A 24,543-nucleotide genomic window follows, 5' to 3' on the forward strand; every position below is an offset into this window, starting at 1 on the left:
GATACCATCAGCCAGCACGGCTCTCCTGGTGTACCACCGAGTTCATTTTGCAGCAGAGGCGTGAATTTGTAGTCACTCAAAACACAATTCTGTACTCACTCAGAACCTCCAAGACTTTCTCAAACCGATCTCTTTTTGGCTTCCTATATTTGTACAACTGATTTATAAACCTAATGTAGTAGGTTCATTTCGATTAAACTTGACATAGTAATTTTTTTAAATACATAATTGATAAGCAACATGCAGGTTAGTGACTATGTGGGGGAATGGTACTTGCATTTAAATGAGAGAAATGGTGGGGCACCTGGGTGGCTCAGTTGGCTGAGGGTCCAACTCTTGATTTTGGCTCAGGTCATGATCTCACAGTGAGTTCGAGCCCCACACAGTGCAGAGCCTGCTTGGGATTCTCTCTGCCCCTCACCCTCTCGTTCTCCCTCTCTCTCAAATTAAATAAACTTTTTAAAAGCAACAGAAATGGAAATGGTCTTTCTCAAGAGTCATTTGACAATATGTATCAAAACTTCAAGGGTGCCTGGGTGGCTCAGTCGGTTAAGTGTCCAACTCTTGATTTTGGCTCAGGTCATGATTTCGTGGTTTCGTGAATTCAAGCCCAGCATTGGGCTCTGCACTCGCAGCATAGAGTCTGCTTGCGATTCTCTCCCTCTCTCTTTCTGCCCCTCCCCTACTCTTGCTGTCTCTGTCATTCTCCAAATAAATAAGCAAAATTAAAAAAAAAAAAAAACTTCAATGTATATGCTTTGATCTACTGGTGATGGTCTTTCAGATCATCAAGCATGGTGTTAGAAGGATGTGCATGAAACAAATATTTACTTCAGAAAAACCCAACATGTTTTCACTACGAACAAATTTGCTGACTTTCTTTTTTAGACCTTTAGGTACTGACTTTTATCTTTTTTCTTATGATACACATTTGTTGCTGTTCTAAGCAAGGAAAAAATCTTAAAAAAAAAAAAGATAATATAATTTGTTTTGACAAATTTGTTTCAATCTTCCAAAGTCTTTCTACTCATGATTCATTTACACCACAAATAAGCTACCCTTTCTAGTTTTAAAGCTTTCACAAGCGTGAGAAGCAAGCCTTCTACATTTCTATCCAAATTAACAATCGAAATGTTGAGGGTCTCAAGAAGAAAGCATGCATGCCACTCAAGTTACTCTCTGCCCAATACTTATAACTGGGTATTAGTTTTTCTCTTCGAACTACTACTGGCATACATCTATCTTGCCTCCAGCATAAGCACCTTTGTCAACCATATTGTAGAAATCAAGTTGTATTGTCTAAGGGGCTCAGCTGTCTACCACTATGGTAATCCTCTTAGTTAGTTGGGCACGGCACTAGTGAATTCGTACTCTTTTTCCCCAAGTAAATATTTGTTTAGTATACATCTTTCTAAGGTCAAGCTTTACCATCTGTAATGACTAGAATGCACTTCAAAATCAGGATACTCACTCATTAATTTCTTTTAGAAATTAAAATAATTTCTAATTTGAAAATTCACTTGAGTCTCTCTTAGTGTGAGCATTGAAAATCTGCTGAGTCACTGGATTGGATGTGGCATATACCAGTTGAAGGCAGAGTGGGGGGGGGGGGGCAAAGCTTTGCATCCCCACAGCATAATTTATTCTAGTGCCAACTACTAAGGCACCCATGAAATGTACAGCCTCACATACTATGGCTTTGGGGTTCCAGAAAGGTTCACATTGAACTCTAGGGCCTCTTGGGCTGAAGCTAAACCTTTGGGAAACATCATAGGACTCAAGCTACACTAAGTTCTTTACAACCCTGCCCTCCTATGCCCAACCCCACAGTCATTTCTGAACTTACAGAAAATACTGCAGCACCTACTTCTTGAAGGTATCTTACAATTACCCACCGTCTCACGGACTACGGTGCCAAAAGGGCTAAGTTGCCATGCGTCCTGAATTGCAACAGGAATATCTTCATGCTCCAGATTGAAGGAAGTTCGCCTAGGTTCAGACCAGTGGTTCTCCATCCTGGCTGCTGATTCTCCATCAGAACCACTTGCAGAACTTTTGAAAGGTAAAAGTGTCAGAACACAGAGGCTCTAATTTAGTAGACCCGGGATGGGTGATAGACATTGCCGCATGTTAAAGAGCTCTGCAGGTGATTTGGAGCACCGCTCCCCTAAATCCATATTCTTAGTGAGGTAGCAGCTTTCACTGCTCTCATTTCCTTGATGCCGTATCCTGCCCAACCCTGGGTCAACCCAACCACCTTCACTCTCTGCTTTTACATATGGACTGCTGAAATAGATCACAGAACATCCCCGTGGTCCCTACTCCAAATTCACATATTCCAACATCAGCTAAACCCTCAGCACTGATGGAAATGCTATGGTCCCCAAGTTAGCTCTTTCTCTCCCATTTTCCATAGTGGTCATTCCAAATCTCCCCTCTTCCCCTATCGCTCTCTCTTATCCACATTCCCTAACCCTTCATTCTCTGTAGGTGACCTCGCTTACTTCACCAAGGACACTCAAAGTTTCAGGAATTCCATAACCTAACCCCTCTCCTCATCCTCTACCTCCACTCATCTATAAACATGACTGGCCCACCCTTGTCTGGCTCCTTCTGTACATTCTAGTAAATTCTCTGAATTCCATGCCATCACACCTCTTTAGGAGCCTAAACGCATCAATTACTCTCCCCTTTCTCTTGTCCTTTAAACTCCCCCTCCCTGGGTTCTTTCCTATTGTAATTTATACATGCTCAGGTCCCTCCCATCTTTAAATTCAAAAATCTTAGCAGAACAAAACAAAGACACCTTTCTTAACTCCATGGTACCCATCTTCTCACATCCCTCCTCCTCTTCACTGCTAAGCTTCTTGGAAGAGCTGTCACATTTGGTGTATACACAATATAGCATCTACCAACATTGCTCTCATCAAGGGTACCAATGACCTTCTTGCAAAATCCAAAGGACAAATTCAATATCATCTTGTTTGGCATCTCTTTTGTATGTGACCCTGAGGATGAGACCTACTTGCTTAAACCGCTCTCTCCCTTTGGTTTCTGTGACTCCACCGTATATTGTTTTTCTTCCACTTTCTGTGGTTGTTACTTCTCAGTTTCTTTCTTGAGTTTTCCTCTGTCCATCCCTTGCAGAGTTCAGCCCTTGGTCCTCTTCTTTTCTTAATCTACATACACTTCCTGGTCATCTTATCAATTCTACAGCTTCTACGACCTCACATTTCCTAACAACTCCAAAACTTTTATTTCTAGTCTACACCACTCTCCTGAGCTATGACACATGTACCAACTACTGCTTCCTGCTCATCCTCCCTGAAGACAAAGACCAAAATCTGTTTCTGCCCATATTCCGTTAGTCAACCAAAATGAGTCAGAAACTCTGGAGTTCTCTTTCCCATCTCCTTACCCACACCACTGAATACATTAAATCATGATTCTACATCCTTGATATCTCAAAACCGTCCTCTTCCTCCCAACACAGCACATACCACTTCGGTTCAAGCCACCCAATGTGGCTCAGTTTAATTACTGAAACAATTTCCTAAACTGGTCTTCCTGCTTCTGATTGTGACCCCTTTAAACCAGGGTTTCTCAACCTTGGCACTATTGCCATTTTGGGCTAAATAATTGTTGTGGGAGGCTGTCTTGTGCACTGTAGGATGTTTTGCACCCACGCCTTCTCCCCAGTAGATACCAGTATTAATTCCTCACCCCACCATATAACAATTAAAAGTCATCTCCAGTCATTGACAAATATCCCCTGATGGGCAAAATCACTTCTAACTGAGACCACTGCTTTAGACCCGTTCTCCACAGTACAGCCTGCTAAATTATTTTTCTAAAATGCAAATCATATTGATCATTCTCTTGCTTAAAATTCTATAATGGCTTTCCACAGTCCCAGGAAAAAAAATCCAAACCCCTCAGTTTGATTTATAAGGCCCTGCATGGCCTACTCCTTCAGACTCTCTGACCTCAACTCTGGGTCAGTTCAACTCTGGTAAGGCTACTGAAGAAAATCACACAACTATCCTAATGGCTCTACTGCAAACTCCTCCATGCTCAACCTCCTGACTACCTTTCTACCTTCTTCTCTAACCACTCATCTTAATTTTCATTTTTATTTTGTGATACAATTGTCTGGCTCCTTGTCTAAATTATGGTCCTGTATACTACTATATCCCATGTGTGCCTAGGAAAGTGCATGTCACAAAGTAGGTACTTTGATATATTTATTAGAAGAAAGGAGAGGGGCGCCTGGGTGGCTCAGTCAGTTGGGTGTTCAACTTCAGCTCAGGTCATGATCTCACAGCTCCTGAGTTCGAGTCCCGCATTGTGCTCTGTGCTGACAGCTCAGAGCCTGGAGCCTGCTTCGGATTCTGTGTCTCCTTCTCCCTCTGCTCCTCCCCTGCTTACCCTCTGCATCTCTCTCTCTCTCTCTCTCTCTCTCTCTCAAAAATAAGTAAACAACAACAAAAAAGTTTTTTTTGAAGAAGAAAGGAGAAAAGTAAAAAAAAAAAGACTGAGCGACATGGAAATGGATGTCTGACCGCCCGTACGGTGAGTCAGAGGTTATGTGACAACAAGATTGACCAGGATTTTAGTTCTTAATGGAGATGTCAAAATAACAGGTTGTCCTTACTACGAGACCCAGTATTTTCTAATGTCATAGCAGGTGACAGGTTCATTTACCATCACAGATTTCTATAGGCCAACATTACATAAAATCATGAAGGGCGTGAACAGAGTGATACTTTTTCAGTGAAATTCCTAGTGTACAATGTTTAAACATGTGGATTCACTGGTACATTTTTACCACTATGATTAAATTGAGACAACTCTAGTTATGAGTTTAGTTATAACTGAACTCCACTTCAGAGGCCTGATTAAGAATAATGAATTAAGTTTTCATCAGACCATTTTAGAAAAACTCACTTTATTTACTGAGAGAATAAAATTTAAGGGGAGAGAGGCCTCCATCTTCTTCAACAAAAGAATCATGTCAACAAGAACCCAATAAAAGTGAGAATAAACTGAGGGTAGATGGGGGGGGGAGGAAGGTGAGGGTGGGTGATGGGCATTGAGGAGGGCACCTGTTGGGATGAGCACTGGGTGTTGTATGGAAACAATCTGACAATAAATTTCACATTAAAAAAGAAAAAAAAGAACCCAACAAAACCTTCTACACTCAGTTAAACTCATTACTGTCAGAAATAAAAGTTAGCTTGGTCTAAAGACTCAGGACTATAAAGAATACAAGCTGAAACCCCTTATTTTACCATAAACTATTATGACAATAAAACCAGGAATATATTCAGGCCATATTAACTACTTATCAGGAGCATGAAAGAATTCCATGTATCATTACCAAACAAAAGTCAGCCTAATTTTCAAGTATATGCGAATGAAATGAGTTAAGGTCCGTGATTTTCTTTGAAATACTTCAGCAACAACAATAGAAAACAAAAAAGGAAATGGGTTATGTGTGGTTAAATATGTTAAGTCAGGATGATGGATACATTATATGATTCATTATATTCATTATATTAGATTCTATTATTTGAAATTTTCCTGAGCAAATATTAAATGCCTGCTTATATTTAAAAAATTAAAAATCAACTATCATCATAAATTTAATTTAAATATTTAATAAAAACAAATAAAAATTTAATAAAAATATTTCCACTTATAAACCACTTATTTTAAGTAGCATGTGCTATTAAAAAATACAGCACAACAGGTTAATTTGGACAATACATTTAAGTTTTCTGTAATGGACTTTATTTTTAGATGAAGTGCATACTGAGCAATCCAATGGCTCATTTATACCCTACATTAAGCAGTAAATCTACTACCTAAACTTTGGGCCTAACAAGACATTTGAAAGTATGTTCCACAATGTCCTTCAAAACAAAATAAGCAAATGACTAGAGGCAAGATAGTGTAATTGCTTTTTAAAAAAATTTCAGCAATGTTGGGGTGCCTGGGTGGCTCAGGTGGTTAAGCGTATGAATCTTGATTTAGGCTCAGGTCATCATGTAACGTTGGTGGGATCGAGTCCTGAGTCAGGCTGTATGCTGGGTGTGGAACCTGCTTGGGATTTTCTCTCCCTTTCCCTCAGCCTCTTCCCGACTGGCACACGTACCCTCCCTCTCTCTAAAAAATAAAAAATAAATAAATGAGTTCAACAATGTTTTCAGAGACTTCTAATTCCACAGACAGGTCTGTACCACCAAAGTAATGTCAACAAAACTAAAGAGCTCCCTAGATTCCCTTCTAATGCAGATTTCAGCCAAGACTGCACAGTTCTGCACCTGGCAAGGAGAGGGGGTCTTTGCCCTTGGGGGTAGTGTCACAGGGCTGGAAGTGAGCCTGACCTTCACCTCTAGGGCAGCTCTGTGTCACTCCCCTAGAGTGCTGAGGAGGAGCACTGACAGACAGGGTTGAGATACCACAAGAGAAACACACAGCGCATCTCCACAGGTGGTACAACACCTGAGGGGCAGTCCGGTTAGATATCTATGCTTTGCTATCTCTAAGACTACAAAGGTCTTAGAGGCCAAAGAGAGGGTTTAGATTGGACACCGTCTCACCTGCAGAAGAACTCCCACAAGTCCAGATTTTGAATTCTCTGAATTCTTTTAATTCTGTGGCGATCCATTGTTTTCCCAAAGAGACTAGCAACTTCATTATACTCATGTGTTTGATTGTGCAAAGGAATAAGCTGGAAAAAGAAGTTTGCATAGTTTTACTGGGGCCCTTTCCGCTCTTCCACAGTGGGGTTCATCAGCTCTGCTCTTACCTGATAGGGCACGTCAGTGTTCACGTTCTCCCAGTGCGGGGGCATGGGGATAGCCTCGTTTTCACATATATAACTTTACATAGCAAAAGACAAGACAAAATATTAGAAGCTGTTAATAATCATTGTCAGTGCTTTAATTTCACCTTTTTCTCCAAAGCTGAATTTTCACGTCTAGGGCATTGTGACAAACGCAATGAACTGAAGCTCTCGGCTCTTTATTTTCAAATATTTACTGCATGTCTTCTGTGTGCTACTTTTTTAGGTGCGGAATTGAAAACTCTGGTGGAAAACATCCAGTCTTAAATAACATCAAAATTTCACAAACAGTTGTTTAATGCTGTCATGTTTTTTTTTTTAAATTGTCACAATTCCCTTAAAATATAAGGAAGATTTTAGATAAAGGAAAGGAATTTCCAAGAAGAAATGAAACTCTCGATTTAAAATCAAAACAGAACAAAACCCTCTAAAAGACTGATACTGCCTATCAAATAAAATCCAAACCTCTTGGCAATACATGCAATGTGCTTCAAGCTCTAACTCACACCTAAGCCATTCTCTGTTTACTGCCCTCTCTTCCCCATACACAGCCTGCATTAATTCACCCAGTGAAGCCAGCGAAACTTTGAAAAACCTGCCCACCAAGTTGAAGCCACTGGATGTAAACACAGAAAAAAAGTAAGTTGGAGGGCTTAATGGCAAAAGGTTGAAAAGGACATACTAATCCTCCTTGGGGACTGGAGGTTACTGGAAGAAAGTCATAAATTTCAAGCCTATCTTTAGCTTAATTTCTAAAGCTCATTTTAATTTTTGAAAAGATCCTACAGTCATATGATTTGAAAATTAACACATATAAAGAAACAACACATATAAAGAAACAGTGAAAATTAATCTGTCCAATTTTCAACTCTTGCCCCAACTCCAAGTAATCAGTTTTTTTTTTGTTTGTTTGTTTTTTTTTTTAGTCTTTGGGGGTATTCTTCCAGACTTCTTTAGGTTCACACAAGCCAAATTTTTCCCCCACACATAAAATTTACGGGGTTTTTCTGCAGCCATCCCCCCCCCAACTTAATATGTTCTTAGAGATCTTTCTGCATCAATAGATAGAGAGTAACCTCATTCCCAGCCCCTACCACAGAACCTGGCTCATGCAATACCTACTGGTTGAACAAATGAGTGCAATCTATTTTGCAGATGCAGAAAATTCCATGGTACCGACATACCATAATTTATGTAACAAGTCCCTTGCTGATGGTATTTAGTATGTCTCTGACTTTTTGCTACTGTTAAGAATGCTGCAAAACCACAAATTGATTCTTCTGCCATCTTACCTGTCTACTTGTATATCTGTAGGAGGACATCTGTGAGATGGAATTTCCGGGTCAAAGACTATTATTTAGATTCTGGCAGATACTGTCCAAATGCCCTCTCTGAAGGTTATGCTCATTAACATTACCACCAGAAATGTAGAGAATCCCTACTTCCAACAACCTCTCCAAAAAGGCACATTCAAACTTTTGAATTTTTGACAATCTGATAGTAAAAAATTGTCTGGTGTAATTTGTACTTCCCTGATTCTGAGTGAGGCCAGATGTTTCTAATGATTTGCTGGTCTTCTACCATTCAGAGATTCCTAGGAGTACTTTATATATTACAGAGATGAGCCCTTTATGATCATGAGTAACAATACTTCTCCCAGTTGTTGCTTGTTTTTTGTTCTTGTTGTGTTTTGTTTTTTTTTTTTTTACTTTGCCTGGAGTACCTTTTAGCTATGTAAAAGGGTTTTTTTTGTTTGTGTTGTTTTAATTTTTATGTAGACCATAGCCTTAATTAATTGTAATTTCCTGGCCAGTAGGAAATGTGAACTATTCACCTTGTGTAATACACACTTGATATATTCCTGCGTAAATAATTTCTGTATCAACACCCACTTACCAGCATCGCTCTACTGTGGCATACCTAACTGTTCTCCTCTGCTATTATCCTGCTTATTCTCGTCCATTCTGGTTAATTCTCTCCCTCTCCTGTCTTTGCTCTATGATTTGTATCGTCTGTGACAGAACAAAGTGTTCGGCCCCACAGTGTTGTTGCTTCTCTCCTCCGAAGTATACCAGAAATAATAACGTACAATTACAATAACATTTTCCGTTATTATGTCCCATTTTTTCCCTAGATTACATACACTTGGGAAGCTAAGAAATTCGTTTATTATATTCCTTGTGCCTAAGAATAAAGATATGATGTGGTGGGTAAGAAAATAATATCCTCCACATTCCACAGCAGTACTAGGGCATTTGTTATAGAAGTGCTTGAATAACTTTTAAATCAGGATGTTAAAATATAAGCCAAAAGCCTTAAGAAACAGACTGACAGAAACTTAAAGCATTTCTTTCCTTATTTGAATCCTTGTTTCAAAATATCTCCTTGGAAAGAGCAAAGGGGTATCCCTTCCAATTCACATGCTACCATTTTTTTTTTCTGTTTTATTTTATGTTCTTTGAACAGCAATATTTACTTGAGGGACCATGACAGAAAGTAGGAGGTATGCTCTCGAAGATTTTCCCCTTCAATTTCATTCACAGGAATAACAAATACTTACTCTTTTCTGGCATCTACAGCTCTCTTTTAGGGCTGTGTACCGCCAGAGAAACCAAACAGGACAATGTGCGACCCAGAGCCAGGAGCAGAGGGCTGTGCTGCCGTCCCACTGAGCTCACACCTTCTTTAGGTCTCCTTTGGTCATTACAGATTTGGAATCACTCCCAGGAGTTGCCCAATGGGGCTCAGTGGAGGTAGAGAAAAAGGGGGCAAGTGCCTAGGAGTTATAAGTAGCCCATATAACTGGATGGCTCTAGAGTATTTACAAGTTAATTCAAACCTACTTCAGCAAGCTATTTTAAGGATTTATAGCAGAGACCATATGGCATTCTGTGAGCATCCTAAAGACATGAAAAATGTAAATACAGAAGGGGAAATGAAGAGCATAACAGGAAAGGAAACAAGGGCAGACAACCATCATACTGTACTTCATCAACTAATGCAAAATTCAGCCATGAAAAGACCAACATGAAGATCGTTAAATAAGCTACCCAAACATTTTCAGTCTATTTGTGCCTCTGTCAAACACTCAAAAAGAGGAGGAAAGCCCACTCTCTCTATCCCTGTTCTCTTTACAATACCTGAAAGCACTGATAGAAAAGGGGGCTCTTTTTATTAAGCGCTGTTTTCCAGTGATGAGATTCATTTGCTTCATTTCTGTAGGCAAAGACAAAGATATTAGATAGGCGGTAGGGACAGATTGTGCTACAAATAGTCACGAGGATGTGTAGCCACAGCACATGGCGATCCGGAACCATGGCACTTGGGGAGGCGCTGGTGAGCACAGTGTATCAAGGACCCCTTGCCACACCTATTCATGACATCCTAGGAGCGCTATTCAGGGAACATGGCTTCATCATTCGGTCACACAAAGGATGCTAGGCTCAGACTGCTAAGTACACAGGGTCCGTACCTTTCTGTAGCACACTTAAGCTTAAGCTGATGCTACAGTGCAAGACTTAGGAAAATGAAGAGTATTAGAAAGAGAATAAAATTATAGTACCGAATCTTCTGGTCAGTTTATGAAATGGGAAGTGTACTTGGATTGCTCCAAAAATTTTGGGAATGATAAAAAGATACACTACCACTATAAAACTGAAAGAATTCACAGAATTTCAAAAATTGGTACATTTCTGGCCTTCTCTACACCATATACCAAAACCAACAATAGAAAATCTAGCTAGACTAAATACGTGCTTCTTCAAGAGGTTCTGGTGAGGTAAGACTAACAACTAATTGGAAGTGTCATCTTCTTCTCTCTTCTGTGCCTTAGCTGTGGCACTGTTACAGATCCATGTCTTCGTTCCCACAAAGTTTAGTGCTGAGGCTTACTTTGAGATCCCAGTCAGTGTATCTTATCTAATTGGCATCATTCCATTCCAAAATGAAGAGCTTCGCCCATCCAGGCAAATGCTGTAAAATATAAAGTGTGCCCTGCCCTTTTCGGATTCCCCTAGGTTCTGCACACACATTGGCATCACCGCTGTGCAGGAAAAAGCAAGATCACCTCAGCACAGGAGGCAAAGGCTGCAGGGTCTTCTACTACCTCACTCTGAGTTTCCTCTTCACCATTTTTACCAAGAGCACCTGAGTCACCTTACGGCAAAACAGTTGGAGCTAATTTTGCAAATAGTACATTCGAAATGCTGATGATACATTTGATGGAGTATCATCATATAGAGGGGCTGGTGGAATTAAATTATTGAATGTGACTCTTATTCTTTGATAAAGACATTTTTTAACAAACTGTATGGTCTGAGAGAAAGCTCTTCCCAAAATACAGTTTATTAGCAAATATTCTTTCAGAAACGTGTGGCTTGCTGAATTAAATGTGTTGATAAACTTCATCCTCTACATGAAGCCTAATGTGTGTGCATATCACTACGTCTTAGTATTGCTTCAAACTGGCACTTGTACACAAGATGTCTGAAAGGTCTAGCGAATACCTTCTGTCTACACTGCAGCAAAAAGACAAATGTCAGGGCCCTTGAAGGCAGCCTATTTAGCTAATGTCATAAAAAAGCAGTTATGGGTTAGTTGGGAAGAAGAATATAATGGTTTTAATTCTCAATAATAAAATAAAAACTTTGGGGGGACAATAATGATTAGAGATTCGGTTGCATCAATCTCTTACTGGACAAATCCCCTTCACCATTTCTGGGCCTTAGTTCATCCAAGGGAATTTGCTTAGGTGTCACCACCCTTAGGTGTGCCCACACCACAACACAACTCTGCCATAAAGACACTACTCATAGGCCAAAATGAACAAATCAGGAGACTATAGATGCTGTAGAGGATGTGGAGAAATGGGAACCCTCTTGCACTGTTGGTCGGAATGTAAACTGGGGCAGCCGCTCTGGAAAACAGTGTGGAAGTTCCTAAAAAAATTAAAAATAGAACTACCCTATGACCCAGCAATAGCACTGCTAGGAATCTACCCAAGGGATACAGGAGTGCTGATGCATAGGGGCACTTGTACTCCAATGATTATAGCAGCACTTTCAACAATAGCCAAATTATGGAAAGAGCCTAAATGTCCATCAACCGACAAATGGATAAAGAAGATGGGGTTTATATAATGGAACACCACTTGGCAATGAGAAAGAATGAAATCTGGCCATTTGTAGCAATGTAGATAGAAATGGAGAGTATTATGCTAAGTGAAATAAGTCAGGCAGAGAAAGACAGATACCATATGTTTTCACTCATATGTGGATCCTGAGAAACTTAACAGAAGACCAGGGGAAGGGGAAGGGGCAGGGGGGAAGTTACAGAGAGGGAAGGAGGCAAACCATAAGAGACTCTTAAATACTTGAAAACAAATTGAGGGTTGATGGGGGGTGGGGGAGAGGGGAAAGTGGGTGATGGGCATCGAGGAGGGCACCTTTTGGGATGAGCACTACGTGTTGTATGCAAACCAATTTGACAATAAAATATATATAAAGAACAACAACAACAACAACAAAAAGACACTACTCATAGAAACTAGGACGGAACATCTATATGACTGAACCACGTGGCAGCCAAAATATGCTTTATTAAGAAAGCCTTCCAGAGCACCTGGCTGGCTCAGTCAGTACAGCATGTGACTCCTGACCTTGGAGTTGTATGTTTGAGCCCCACATTGGGTGGAGAGGTTAATTAAAAATAAAACCTTAAAAAACAAAAAGGCTCCCTTTCTAGGTCTTGTATGCCTCTATGCCACAAACAGCTGAACCAACAGCTTGAAACTAAAAGAGTTGAATCCAACGGGTTTTTCATGGGATACCTAAAACCATGCCCATAGATCATGGATGAAATCCAAAGTAGGACTGATTTCCAGATTAGCTGGCTGTTCTGTGAAAGAGCCAATGAAATCAGAAAATGGCAAAAGGCAACATCCATTAAAGAAATAGTTTTCTGGTAAAGACACTAAGAGATGGGTCATTCAGCTGAACTTTGGTCTTAAAACTATCACCAGCTACCTATGACTTTGTTACTTAACCTCTCAGATGGATCCTTAAAATACAAAGATTCCCAGATATTTCAATGGTGAACAAAACAACAGCTAAAAAGTGTTTTGTGTTCCTTAGAGGAAAACTGTTACATAAGCTCAAAAGATATGACAATCTCCATACATGTTAGTATTGATAAGCATACAAATATTCCTTTACAAAAGGTAATGTTGTGCAAGATTTTAAATCTTGAATTTTTATAGAGAGATTTTTGTGTATGACAAAGAGGACTTATTTCACTGTGCACAAATATATTAACTAATTCTCATCTTCACAACTGTAGATTTTACTGTATCAATATGCTAAAAACACACAACTATTAGGGGAAAAAAAACATACCTGCAAAGTCTATCTTGTAGCTGAATTTGGAAGTAGTAAAAGAAATGGCGCCACAAGGGTTTGTTTTGAAGCTTTTTTCGATATCTTCACTGCTAACTGTACACTGAATGTTGGTGTCCGGCTTTAAGACAAACCAGAGAGTGTCATTTACCAGCTGTTCATGTCAATGACTTGGCCACAGAGGCGGTTCTGTGGTCACAGAGACAGAGACTGGCGTGATGAGGGGAACTGACTGAGCGCCTGTTCTAGTTCCCACACACAGGGAGAATCACGGCTAAGCAAGCGTGTGCAAAACGGTGTAAGGACTTCCAGGGAAGAAGCTCCAGCAACTGGTGAGAATCCCTCTCTCCAGATTGTTACAATTTCTACAAATGATTACAATAATTACAACTTCCTAACCGGCTTAACTTAAATCTTCTTTAGGTAGGTTTCTAAGTAAAGAAAGACCACCAAGCTTCTGGGTACTGGCTGAAATTCACTAGCCGTGACTCTGGACAGATTCCGTTAGCTTTTCTGAATTTTGCTCTCTTTGACCATGAGAGTGTTAACATCTGCTTCAGAGCTGCTGTGAGGCTAAAGTAGAAAATATACCTGCAACATCTAACATAATACCTGGCGGACACAAGGTGCTTAATATGGGCTTGCTCTCTTCCCCTCCTCCTCGTTCACCAAATGGAATTTGGAGTTGTTCAGCCATACTGAGACTACGCAACTCAGTCACACTCGCCTCTGTACACACAGTGAACTTGCACTGCTTCTTCTAAATACATGATTGAGGGGCGCCTGGGTGGCTCAGTCGGTTGGGTGTCCGACTTCGGTTCAGGTCATTCATTATCTCACGGTCTGTGAGTTCGAGCCCCGCGTTGGGCTCTGTGCTGACAGCTCAGGGCCTAGAGCCTGCTTCAGGTTCTGTGTCTCCCTCTCTCTCTGTCCCTCCCCCACTCACACTCTATCTCTCTCTATCAAAAAAATGAATAAACGTTAAAAAAAAATAAATACATGATTGAGAAAACCTGGGGAAAGGAGAAGGAAAGGACTAGAAGAATTTCTCACTTTTCTTTTAGTCAAGCTACCTGATTTCCTTAAGGTTTGATTTCCTTCCAGGTCTGCACTGCTACTTTGTGCGTCAGCAAAGTGATGCTGAGTGAAGGGGACGCCCTTGTGCTACATTCTGGAAAGGAGGTACCTGAAACATGTGCCACTTCCCGCACTCTGCCAAGTAAAACCAGCCCCACTGGGTGTCTGACGTGTCCATCTCATCCATCTCACTATTTGCCGTTCCGGGTAAAAATTCTTCTGCTTTGTGAAACATCTCCTGAAGAGCCAGAAAGGGGCAGAAGAAGAAATATACGTTTCTTAACAATCAATGTACTTTTTATACATCTTTTTTCTTCTTACAAAGAACTGTATTCCAAGTGTCCTTACCACGGTGACACTGCAAAAATACCATCCTCTGGGGTGCCTGGGTGGCTCAATCAGTTAAGTGTCCAACTCTTGATTTTGGCTCAGGTCATGATCTCATCATTTGTAAGATTGAGCCTCACATCAAGGCTCTGCACTGACAGCATGGAGCCTGTTTGGGATATTCTCTCTCTCTCTCTCTCTCTCTCTCTCTCTCTCTGTCCCTCCCCTGTTTGCACTCTTTTTCCCTCTCTCTCAAAATAAATAAATAAACTTAAAAAATAAAAATACCATTTTCCCTGGCATATTGACTCTGAAGACAAACATTTAAAAAGGCTGAATATCACTGCTTAACAAATAAAACAAATAATAATACACTTAAGTAAGATATATCAATGTGCCAATGATTTAAGATATTTCAATATCTATAAGCACTCCAGATTCTCAGTACAGAGCCAAGAAATTTCTGTCTTACCATATGTTCACACATTTGGTCAAAAGAATCCATGTATCACATTAGTTAAAACCAAATACACCTGAGTTTTGTTTTAAACATTCATTACTTCATTTAATGACATGGAAAGATGTTTGCAATCTATAGAGTTAAGTAAAAAGGAAGGTTACAATACATAGAAATAGTATAATCCAATTTTAATAAAAAAATTCATCTATATTTACCCACATGAATGTATTTGGATGTACATGTATGTATGTGTATATATACACACACACATACAGGCACGCACACACACAGAAGAAAGTTTGGATGTATATACAATTTATCATAGTTTTTTTCTGAGTGTTAGGATAATTTGCAGTAACTCTTATCTAGCTCTTAAAATATGCCAAGCACTAAGTGCTGTACATATAATAGCTCATTTAGGACTCATAACAATCCTGTAAAATAGGTATTATTATCCCAAATTTATAAATGAGGAAACTGGAGCACAGAGAGGTCATACAAAAAGGAAGCCAGGATTCAAACCCAGGCAGTCTGGATCCAGGGCCTGTGCCTGTAACCACCATAATATACTGCTTTGTACTTCATCAATGATGACTTTATAATCACCACTATATCAAGTAACTCATGTACACGTGATCTTTGAAAAGTTTTAAACATTCTTGGGTAGAGACTAGGATGAAGAGAGGGTCACCAGAAAAAGTGCAATGAGGTTAGCCAAAGAAGACTAATTATCTGGAATGTGTCCTCAGGGTTTCTGAATAAATTTAAATTGCACAATTAATATATGAAAATATTCTCCTTGCAAAAAGTCAAAACATTCAAGATAAAGCTAAAAACGTTTTCGACCATCATCACTTCCATTTCTGGTATCTTCTCTCCTTCCTTCCTCAGGGTTAACCAAGACTATCAACTTACTATGTGTGTTTCAGATGTGTGTGTGTGGCGGCGGGGGAGGGGGGGGCGGTTAACCATATACACACATACAAACATATAGTTATCGGTGATTTGTTAAAAATTGTATTTCCTACAGCTTTGATTTATTTTACAAAGAATATGTAACTACTTGAGTAATTTATAAAACATTTGTTTTAAATTTCATTACTTAAGATGGTCCACCCTGTATCCAGAAGCTGTATAACCTAGGATAAGTTTCTAATTACCTCGTCTAGGCCACAGTTTCTGCTTCATAAAATGGAGATTAAAGGCTCCTTCCTCATTGGGCTCTTGTTAGAAATGAATGAGATAATGCAGTAAAGTACCAAGTACAGTACCTGAGCTCAATGAAGGGGGCTTGTTATTTTTTACTCATGTTTGGAAACTTCTCCAAGGAATGCTTTACGATTATTTTCTGGATTTTTCCTTCATGTTTTAAAGTTGATTGGCTGCTAAGAAATGAAAAATACAACACCCTAGGGTCAAGAGCTTCAGGTACAGGACCCACTATTTGCCTTATACCTTTCAATCAGAAAATAAAGCCAATGGTTTAAAATTTAAGATCAATTGTTCATATTAACTATTCCAGCTCCTGCTCTTTCTTCTATTATTGTTCACATCATTTGTTCGTTCCACTGTGAGAAAGCAAGAATGACCTAAATTTATTTTTTCTTCTGAAAGTAACTCCCAAAATTTAGAAAGATGAGTTTAAAGGTAATAGTTAAGGTAAATATTTGGCTTAGGAGTTCTATCTTTTTTTACTAGAAGAGGGAAATAAAAACAAGAAATGGGAAACAGAAAATACCCTTTACACAGTATACATGTATCACTTGTGCTTTGCTATGTCACACTGTCCCAAAGATCACACTTTAAGCCAGGCTACAAATGTAAGTACTTTACCAAAGTCCTTCCAGAATTTCCTGTCATAAATATCTTTAGGTGGGACCTAGGACAGACTCATATTTATCCCTATTTTGGAGAGGGCATCACTATAGGCAGGTGCCACCGTAGTGAACATTTCTAAAGCACTTCAAATTCCACAAAATATTTTGTCTTTTACAACCCCATGTGCAGGAAAAGTCACTATCTTCCAATCAAAGTTAGAGACAAAATCAAGCAGGGAAAATGCAGTTATTTTGTCTAGAATCATAGTTAGTGGGGGGTGAAGGGGCTAGGGTGGTGGAGTAGCAGGAGGACCCTAGGCGTGCCTCACCCCTCGAACACAGCTAGACAAATATCAAATCATTCTGAACACCCAAGAAATCGATCTGAGGACAGAACAAACTGCACAACTAGGGGGAGAGAAGAGGCCACACTGTGGAGGGTAGGAGGTGCAGAGACATGGTTTGGGGGAGAGAAGGATCACAGGTGCTGCAGAGGGGAAGGAGCCATGGTCATGGAGAGACAGAGAGAGGGAGAGAGGGAGGGAGAGAAAGAAAGAAAGAAAGAAAGAAAGAAAGAAAGAAAGAGCACAGAGGGAATCATACAAGGAAAACACTTTCCCAAAGTCATTGACTGGGAAAACAAGAGGGGCTGATTATGGCGAGTTTTTATAACCAGTGGGGCTCAAAGACTGAAGTTTTCGAAGTCTGCACTGTGGCTGGTGTGGAGCCTGGTAGGCACTGTGGTGCTCTTGTGGGAAAGCAGGGCAGAGGCCCAGGAGCAGACAGTGTGATCTGAGGATCCCCTGGATGGACTGGGAGAAATGGTTCTCCCTTCTTGGAGCACATCTGGGAGAGGTGGTGGTGCCTCTCAGGGGACAAAATAGCCAGCAGGTGCCATTGCACTGCCCCATTTATTAGCATAAGGGCAGAGACACCTGCTGAGGGTGGCTAACCTGGGCACCAGCTTTTTGCTGTGCTTTACTCTAAACTCCAAGCTCCTGCACTTCAGTGCCACGGCCTTTCTGAGACAAACCAGCACCAGCCCAGTGAGACCCTTCTCCAGAGGACCAGTGCACGTCTATGCCACACTGTCCCTAAAGTTTAGAGTTTTATAACTCAGTGGGCCTGCCTGGGATACAACCTAGGTGCACTATACTGCTGTGTAGGCAGATAGCTGGGACATAGGGTGAAGGCAGGGATCTCAGGGACACTTGGAAAACAGAGAGACTGTTTGCTCTTCTGGGAGGGCTTCCCAGACAGCAGTGGTTGCAAACTCCCCTTTCCAGTGTGAATGAGAGGGCTGGTGCCATTTCCCTCCCCTGTCCCACAGCATAAACTAGCTTCAGGAACAGCACAGTGCCAACAGTGGTGACCTAAACTGCTTACACCAAGCTCCACTCCCGTGCACTCTGCAGGTGCTTCTTTACTACGGCAAGTGTGCCTGAGAACCAGAGTAGTGGGCCCCTCCCCCAGAAGGCCAGCATAAACACCCCCCACCCCACCAAGTCTACTGACCATAGTGTGCTGCAAAGCCCTAGCTTTAGTGGAAATAGGATCTGGTCTCTTTTAACAAGGAGACCAGAGCACACCCAGTTAAAATTTGCCACACTCTGGTCAAGGTCCAAACACTGCCTACTGTAGACAAGGAGAGCCTCTGCAGATGACTAGTCTGAAGGATAGAGTAGCTAAGACACAGAAGCAGAGTGCACACAGCACACACCAGAGAAACTCCCTGAAGCACAAGGACCTGGACACTATGTGACCTCTTCTTCAAAAAGCCTCAGGAACAGGAAACATAACAGGCTTCCCTAACACAGAGAAGAAGACATAGACCTAGACAAAATGCGAAGATAGAAGAACTCATCCCAAAAGAAAGAACAAGAAAAAGTCATGGTCAGGGATCTAATCGAAACAGATGTAAGTAATATGCCTGATTCAGAATTTAAAGCAAAAATCATAAAGATACTAGCTGGGCTTGAGAAAAGCATGGAAGACACCAGGGAGTCGCTTACTGCAGAGATAAGACCTAAAAACTAGTCAGGCCAAAATAAAAATGCCAAGATGGAAAACTGGTAGGATGTAATGAAAACAAGGATGGAAGAAGGAGGGGAATGGATAAGTAATGCAGAACGATAACATTATCAGGGTGTCTGGGTGGCTCAGTCAGTTGAATATCTGGCTCTTGATTTCAGCTCAGGTCATGATCCAAGGGTCATGGGATCAAGCCCCACATAGGGTTCCACACTGAGCATGCAGCCTGTTTAAGATTCTCTCCCTGTCTCCTCTACCTCTTTCCCTGGCGTGTGGTCTCTGTCTCTCAAATAAAAGAAAAAAGAATTTAAAAACAAGATAAAATTATGGAAAATAATGAAGCAGAAAAGAAGAGGGAAAGAAATATATTGGATCATGAATGTAGACTCAGAGAACTCAGCAACTTCATAAAGTATAACATTCATATCATAGGAGTCCCAGAAGAAAAGAGGGAAAGCGGGGTAGAAGGTTTATGTGAACAAATTACAGCTGAAAAATTCCCTCATCTAGGGAAGGAAATAGACATCCAACTCCAGGAGGCACAGAGAATTTGAATCTAAATCAACAAAAGCAGGCCAACACCAATACATATCGTAGCAAAATTTGCAAAATATAGAGATAGGGAAACATTTTAAAAGCAGCAAGGAAAATAAATCCCTAGTTTACAAGAGAAGACAAACAAGGTTAGCAGCAGACCTCTCCACAGAAACTGGGCAGTCCAGAAGGGAGTGGCATGATATATTCAACATGCTAAATGGGAAAAATATGCAGCCAAGAATATTCTATCCAGCAAGGTTGTCATTCAGAAGAGAAGGAGAGATAAAGAGTTTCTCAAACAAAAACTAAAAGAGTTCATGACCACTAAATTAGCCCTCCAAGAAATATTGAAGGGGACTCTTTGAGTGGGAAAGAAACACCAAAAGCAAAAAAGTCTAGAAAAAAAAACAAACAGAAAATCTCCAGAAACAATGACTTAACAAGTAAATCAATGGCACTATTCATATCTATCAATAATCACTCTGAATGTAAATAGACTAAATGCAAAAGACACAGGGTGTCAGAACGGATTAAAAAAAAAAAAACAAAAAAACAAGACCCATCAGGGTGCCTGGGTGGCTCAGTCAGTTAAGCGTCCAACTTCAGCACTTCAGCTCAGGCCACGATCTCATGGTTCATGAGTTCGAGCCCCACATGGGGCTCTGTGTTGACAGCTCAGAGTTGGAGCCTGCTTCAGATTCTATGTCTCCCTCTCTCTCTGCCCCTCTCTCATTCATGCTCTGTCTCTCTGTGTCTCTCAAAAATAAATAAACATTAAAAACAAAAACAAAAACAAGACCCATCTATATGCTACCAACAAGAGACTCATTTTAGACCTAAAGACACCTCCAAATTGAAAGTGAAGGGATACAGAATCATTTATCATGCTAAAGGACATTAAAGAAAGCCAGAGTAGCCATACTTCCATCAGACAAACGACATTTTTTTTTAAATGCTTATTTACTTATTTTGAAAGAGAATGAGTGTGAGCAGGGAAGGGGCACAAGAGAGAGGGAGAGAGAGAATCCCAAGCAGACCCTGTGCTACCAGAGCAGAGCCCAAGGCAGGGTTCAATCTCACGAACTACAACATCATGACCTGAGCCAAAACCAAGAGTTGGATGCTTAACCAATTGAGCCACCCAGGCCTCCAGGCAAACTAGATTTTAAACCAAAGACTTTAACGAGAAATGATAAATAAATAAAGGGGTTTATCCAACAAGAAGATCTAACAATTGTAAATACTTATACCCCCACTTGAAAGCACCCAAATACATAAAATAATTAATAACAAACATAAAGGAACTCTGATAATAATACAGTAATAGCAGGGGACTCTGACACCCCACTCACAGCAATGGACACATAATCTAAGCAGAAAATCAACAAGGAAATAATAGTTTTCAATGACATACTGGACCAAATGGACTTAACAGATATATTCAGAACATTTCATCCTAAAGCAGCAGAATACACATTCTTTTTGAGTGCACATGGGACATTCTCCAGGATAGATCACATACTGGGTCACAAATCAGCCCTCAATAAGTACAAAAAGATCGAGATCATACCATGCATATTTTCCAACAACAATGCTATGAAACTTGAAGTCAACCACAAGAAAAAATTTGGAAAGACCACAAATACATGGAAGCTAAATAACATCCTACAAAAACAAACAAATGGGTTAATCAGAAAATTAAGTACAAAATTTAAAAAATACATGGAAACAAATGAAAATGAAAACATAACCATCCAAAACATTTGGGATGCAGCAAAAGTGGTCCTAAGAGGGAAGTATATAGCAATACACGTCTAACTCAATAAACAAGAAAAATCTCAAATACACAACCCAACCTTACATCTAAAGGAGCTAGAAAAAGGACAACAAATGTAGCCTAAAGCCAGCAGAAAAAGGGACATAGTAAAGATTAGAATAGGAATAAATGATAGAGACACAAACAAAAAAACCCAAGAAGAACAGATCAATGAAACCAGGAGCTGTTTCTTTGAAAGAAGTAATAAAATTGATAAACTTCTAGGCAGACTTATCAAAAAGAAAAGAGAAAGGACCCAAATAAATATAATCACAAATGAGAGAGGAGAGATCACAACTAACACCACAGATATACAAACAAAGGAGAATATTATGAAAAATTATATGCTAACAAACTGGGTAGAAGAAATAGATAAATTCCTAGAAACATATAAACTACCAAAATTGAAATAGGAAGAAATAGAATATTTGAACAACTAATAACCAGTAAAGAAATTGAATCTGTAATAAAAAATCTCCCAACCAACAACAGTCCAGGACCAGATGGCCTCCCAGGAGAATTCTACCAAACATTAAGTGATTAGTTAATACCTATTCTTCTCAAACTGTTCCAAAAAAGAGAAATGAAAGGAAAACTTCCAAACTCACTCTATGAGGCCAGCATTACATTGATTCCAAAACCAGACAAAGATCCCACTAGAAGAGAAAATTACTGGCCAATGTCCTTGATGAACACACATGCGAAAATTCTTAACAAAATACTAACAAATCGAATCCAACAGTACATTAAAAGAATCATTCACCAGGATCAAGTAACATTTATCCCTGGGCTGCAAGGAGGTTCAGTGTTTGCAAATCAATCAACATGACACACCAAATTAATAAAGAAAGGTTAAGAACCGTGTGATCCTGTCAATAGATGCAGAAAAAGCATTTGACAAAGTACAGCATCCATCCTTGATAAAAACCTTCAACAAAGTAGGGATAGAGGGAACGTACCTCAACATCATAAAGTCCATATATGAATGACCCATAGCTAATATCATCCTCACTGGAGCAAAACTGAGAGCTTTTTCTCTACAGTCAGAAACAAGATAGGGATGTCTGCTCTCACCATTGTTATTCAACATAGTACTGGAAGTCCTAGCCTCAGAAATCAGACAATAAAAAGAAACAAAAGGTATCCAAATCAGCAAGGAAAAAGTTGAACTTTCACTATTTACAGATGACATAATACTCTATGTAGAAAACCTGAAAGACTCCAAAAAATTGCTAGAACTTGATATATGAAGTTGTATATGGTATCAGTAAAGTCTCAGGATACAACATCAAGGCACAGAAATCGGTTGCATCTCTATACACCAATAATTAAGCAGCAGAAAGAGAAATCAAGGAATCGATCCCATTTACAATTGCACCAAAAACCATAAGATACCTAGAAATAAACCTAACCAAATTGGTAAAGAGACCTGTACTCTGAAAACTATAGAATGCTTATGAAAGACACCGAAGAGGACACAAAGAAATGAAAAACATTCCATTCTCATGGGTTGGAAGAACAAATATTGTTAAAATTTCTATACTACCCAAAGCAATCTACACATTTAATGCAATACCTATCAAAACACCACCAGCATTTTTCACAGAGCTAAAACAAACAATCCTAAAATTTGTATGGAATCACAAAAGACCCCAAATAGCCAAAGCAATCTTGAAAAAGAAAAGTAAAGCTGGGGGCATCACAATTCTGGACTTCAAATTATCTTACAAAGTTATAGTGAGCAAAACAGTATGGTACTGGCACAAAAACAGACACATAGGACAATGGAACAGAATAGAAAACCCAGAAATGGGCCCCAACTATATGGTCAACTACTCTTCGACAAAGCAGGAAAGAATATCCAACGGAAAAAAGACAATCTTTTCAACAAATGGTGTGGGAAAACTGGACAGCTACATGCAGAAGAATTACACTGGACCACTTTCTTACACCATACACAAAAATAAATTCAAAATGGATGAAATACCTAAATGTGAGATAAGAAACCATCAAAATCCTAGAAGAGAACACAGGAAGCAATCTCTTTGACATTGGCTTTAGCAACTTCTTACTAGACACATCCCCTGAGGCAAGGGAAACAAAAGCAAACATGAACTATCAGGACTTCATCAAGATAAAAAGCTTCTGCACAGTGAAGGAAACAATCAATAAAATTAAAAGGCAACCTTCAGAATATTTTGCAAATGACATATCTGATAAAGGGTTAGTTTCCAAAATCTATAAAGAATTTATCAAACTCAGCACCCAGAAAACAAACAATCCAGTTAAGAAATAGGCAGAAGACATGAACAGGTATTTTTCCAAATAAGACATCCAGTGGCTAACAGACATATGAAAGTATCATCAGACTCAATATCACTCATCATCAGGGAAATACAAATCAAAACTACGGTGAGCTACCACCTCACACTCCTCAGAATGGCTAAATTTAACAACACGGGAAACAACAGATGTTGGTGAGGATGTGGAGAAAGGGGACCCCTCTTGCACTGTTGGTGGGAATGCAAACTGGTGTAGCCACCCTGGAAAACAGTATGGAGGTTCCTCAAAAAGTTAAAAATAGAACTATCCTATGACCCAGCAATTGCACTACTAGGTATTTGCCCAAAGGATACTAATTTGAAGGGACAGACACACGCACCCTAATGTTTACAGCAGCATTTTCAATAATCGCCAAATTAATGGAAAGAGCCAAATGTCCATCGACTGATGAATGAGAAGATGTGATGTGCATATAAATAAACAAACATACATAGATACACACACACAATGGAATATTACTCAGTAATAAAAAAAATGAAATCTTGCAATTTACAGTAACATGGATAGAGCCAGAGTGTATTATGCTAGGCAAAATAACTCAGTCAGAGAAAGACAAATACCATACGATTTCACTTATATATGGAATTTAAGAAACAAAACAGATGATGATAGGGGAAAAAAAGAGAGAGAGTGGCAAACCATAAAACAGACCCTTAACAACAGAGAAACAAACTGAGGGAAGGTGAGTGGTGGATGGGTTAAATGGGTGATGGGTATTAAGGAGGGCATTTGTTGTGATAAGCCCTGGGTGTAAGTGATTAATCACTGAATTCTACTCCTAAAACTAATATTACACTATATGTTACCTAACTGGAATTTAAATAAAAACTTGAGGGATGCCTGTTTCATTCTTAGGTTAAGCACCTGACTCTTGGTTTCTGCTCAGGTGACGA

General features: G+C 39.7%; 1 protein-coding gene across 4 annotated transcripts in view; it reads right to left on the reverse strand.

Moving 5' to 3' along the window:
* Positions 1-24,543, reverse strand: part of PARP11 (poly(ADP-ribose) polymerase family member 11) — a 47,189-nt gene that overhangs the window by 6,969 nt on the left and 15,677 nt on the right. For 2 of the 4 annotated variants that reach the window (XM_047865726.1, XM_047865725.1), the window contains 5 exons: positions 14,429-14,557; positions 13,243-13,363; positions 9,991-10,066; positions 6,815-6,887; positions 6,606-6,736 (listed from right to left, as the gene is read on the reverse strand). In XM_047865726.1, coding sequence (XP_047721682.1) covers positions 6,606-6,736; positions 6,815-6,887; positions 9,991-10,066; positions 13,243-13,363; positions 14,429-14,557 — 530 coding nt within the window. Of the gene's footprint in view, positions 1-6,605; positions 6,737-6,814; positions 6,888-9,990; positions 10,067-13,242; positions 13,364-14,428; positions 14,558-16,377; positions 16,492-24,543 lie in introns of those variants that run through there. The other 2 variants (XM_047865727.1, XM_047865728.1) reach the window with 2 other exon arrangements.

The sequence above is a fragment of the Prionailurus viverrinus genome, chromosome B4 (genome assembly GCF_022837055.1).
Source record: "Prionailurus viverrinus isolate Anna chromosome B4, UM_Priviv_1.0, whole genome shotgun sequence".
NCBI classification, from domain to species: domain Eukaryota; kingdom Metazoa; phylum Chordata; class Mammalia; order Carnivora; family Felidae; genus Prionailurus; species Prionailurus viverrinus.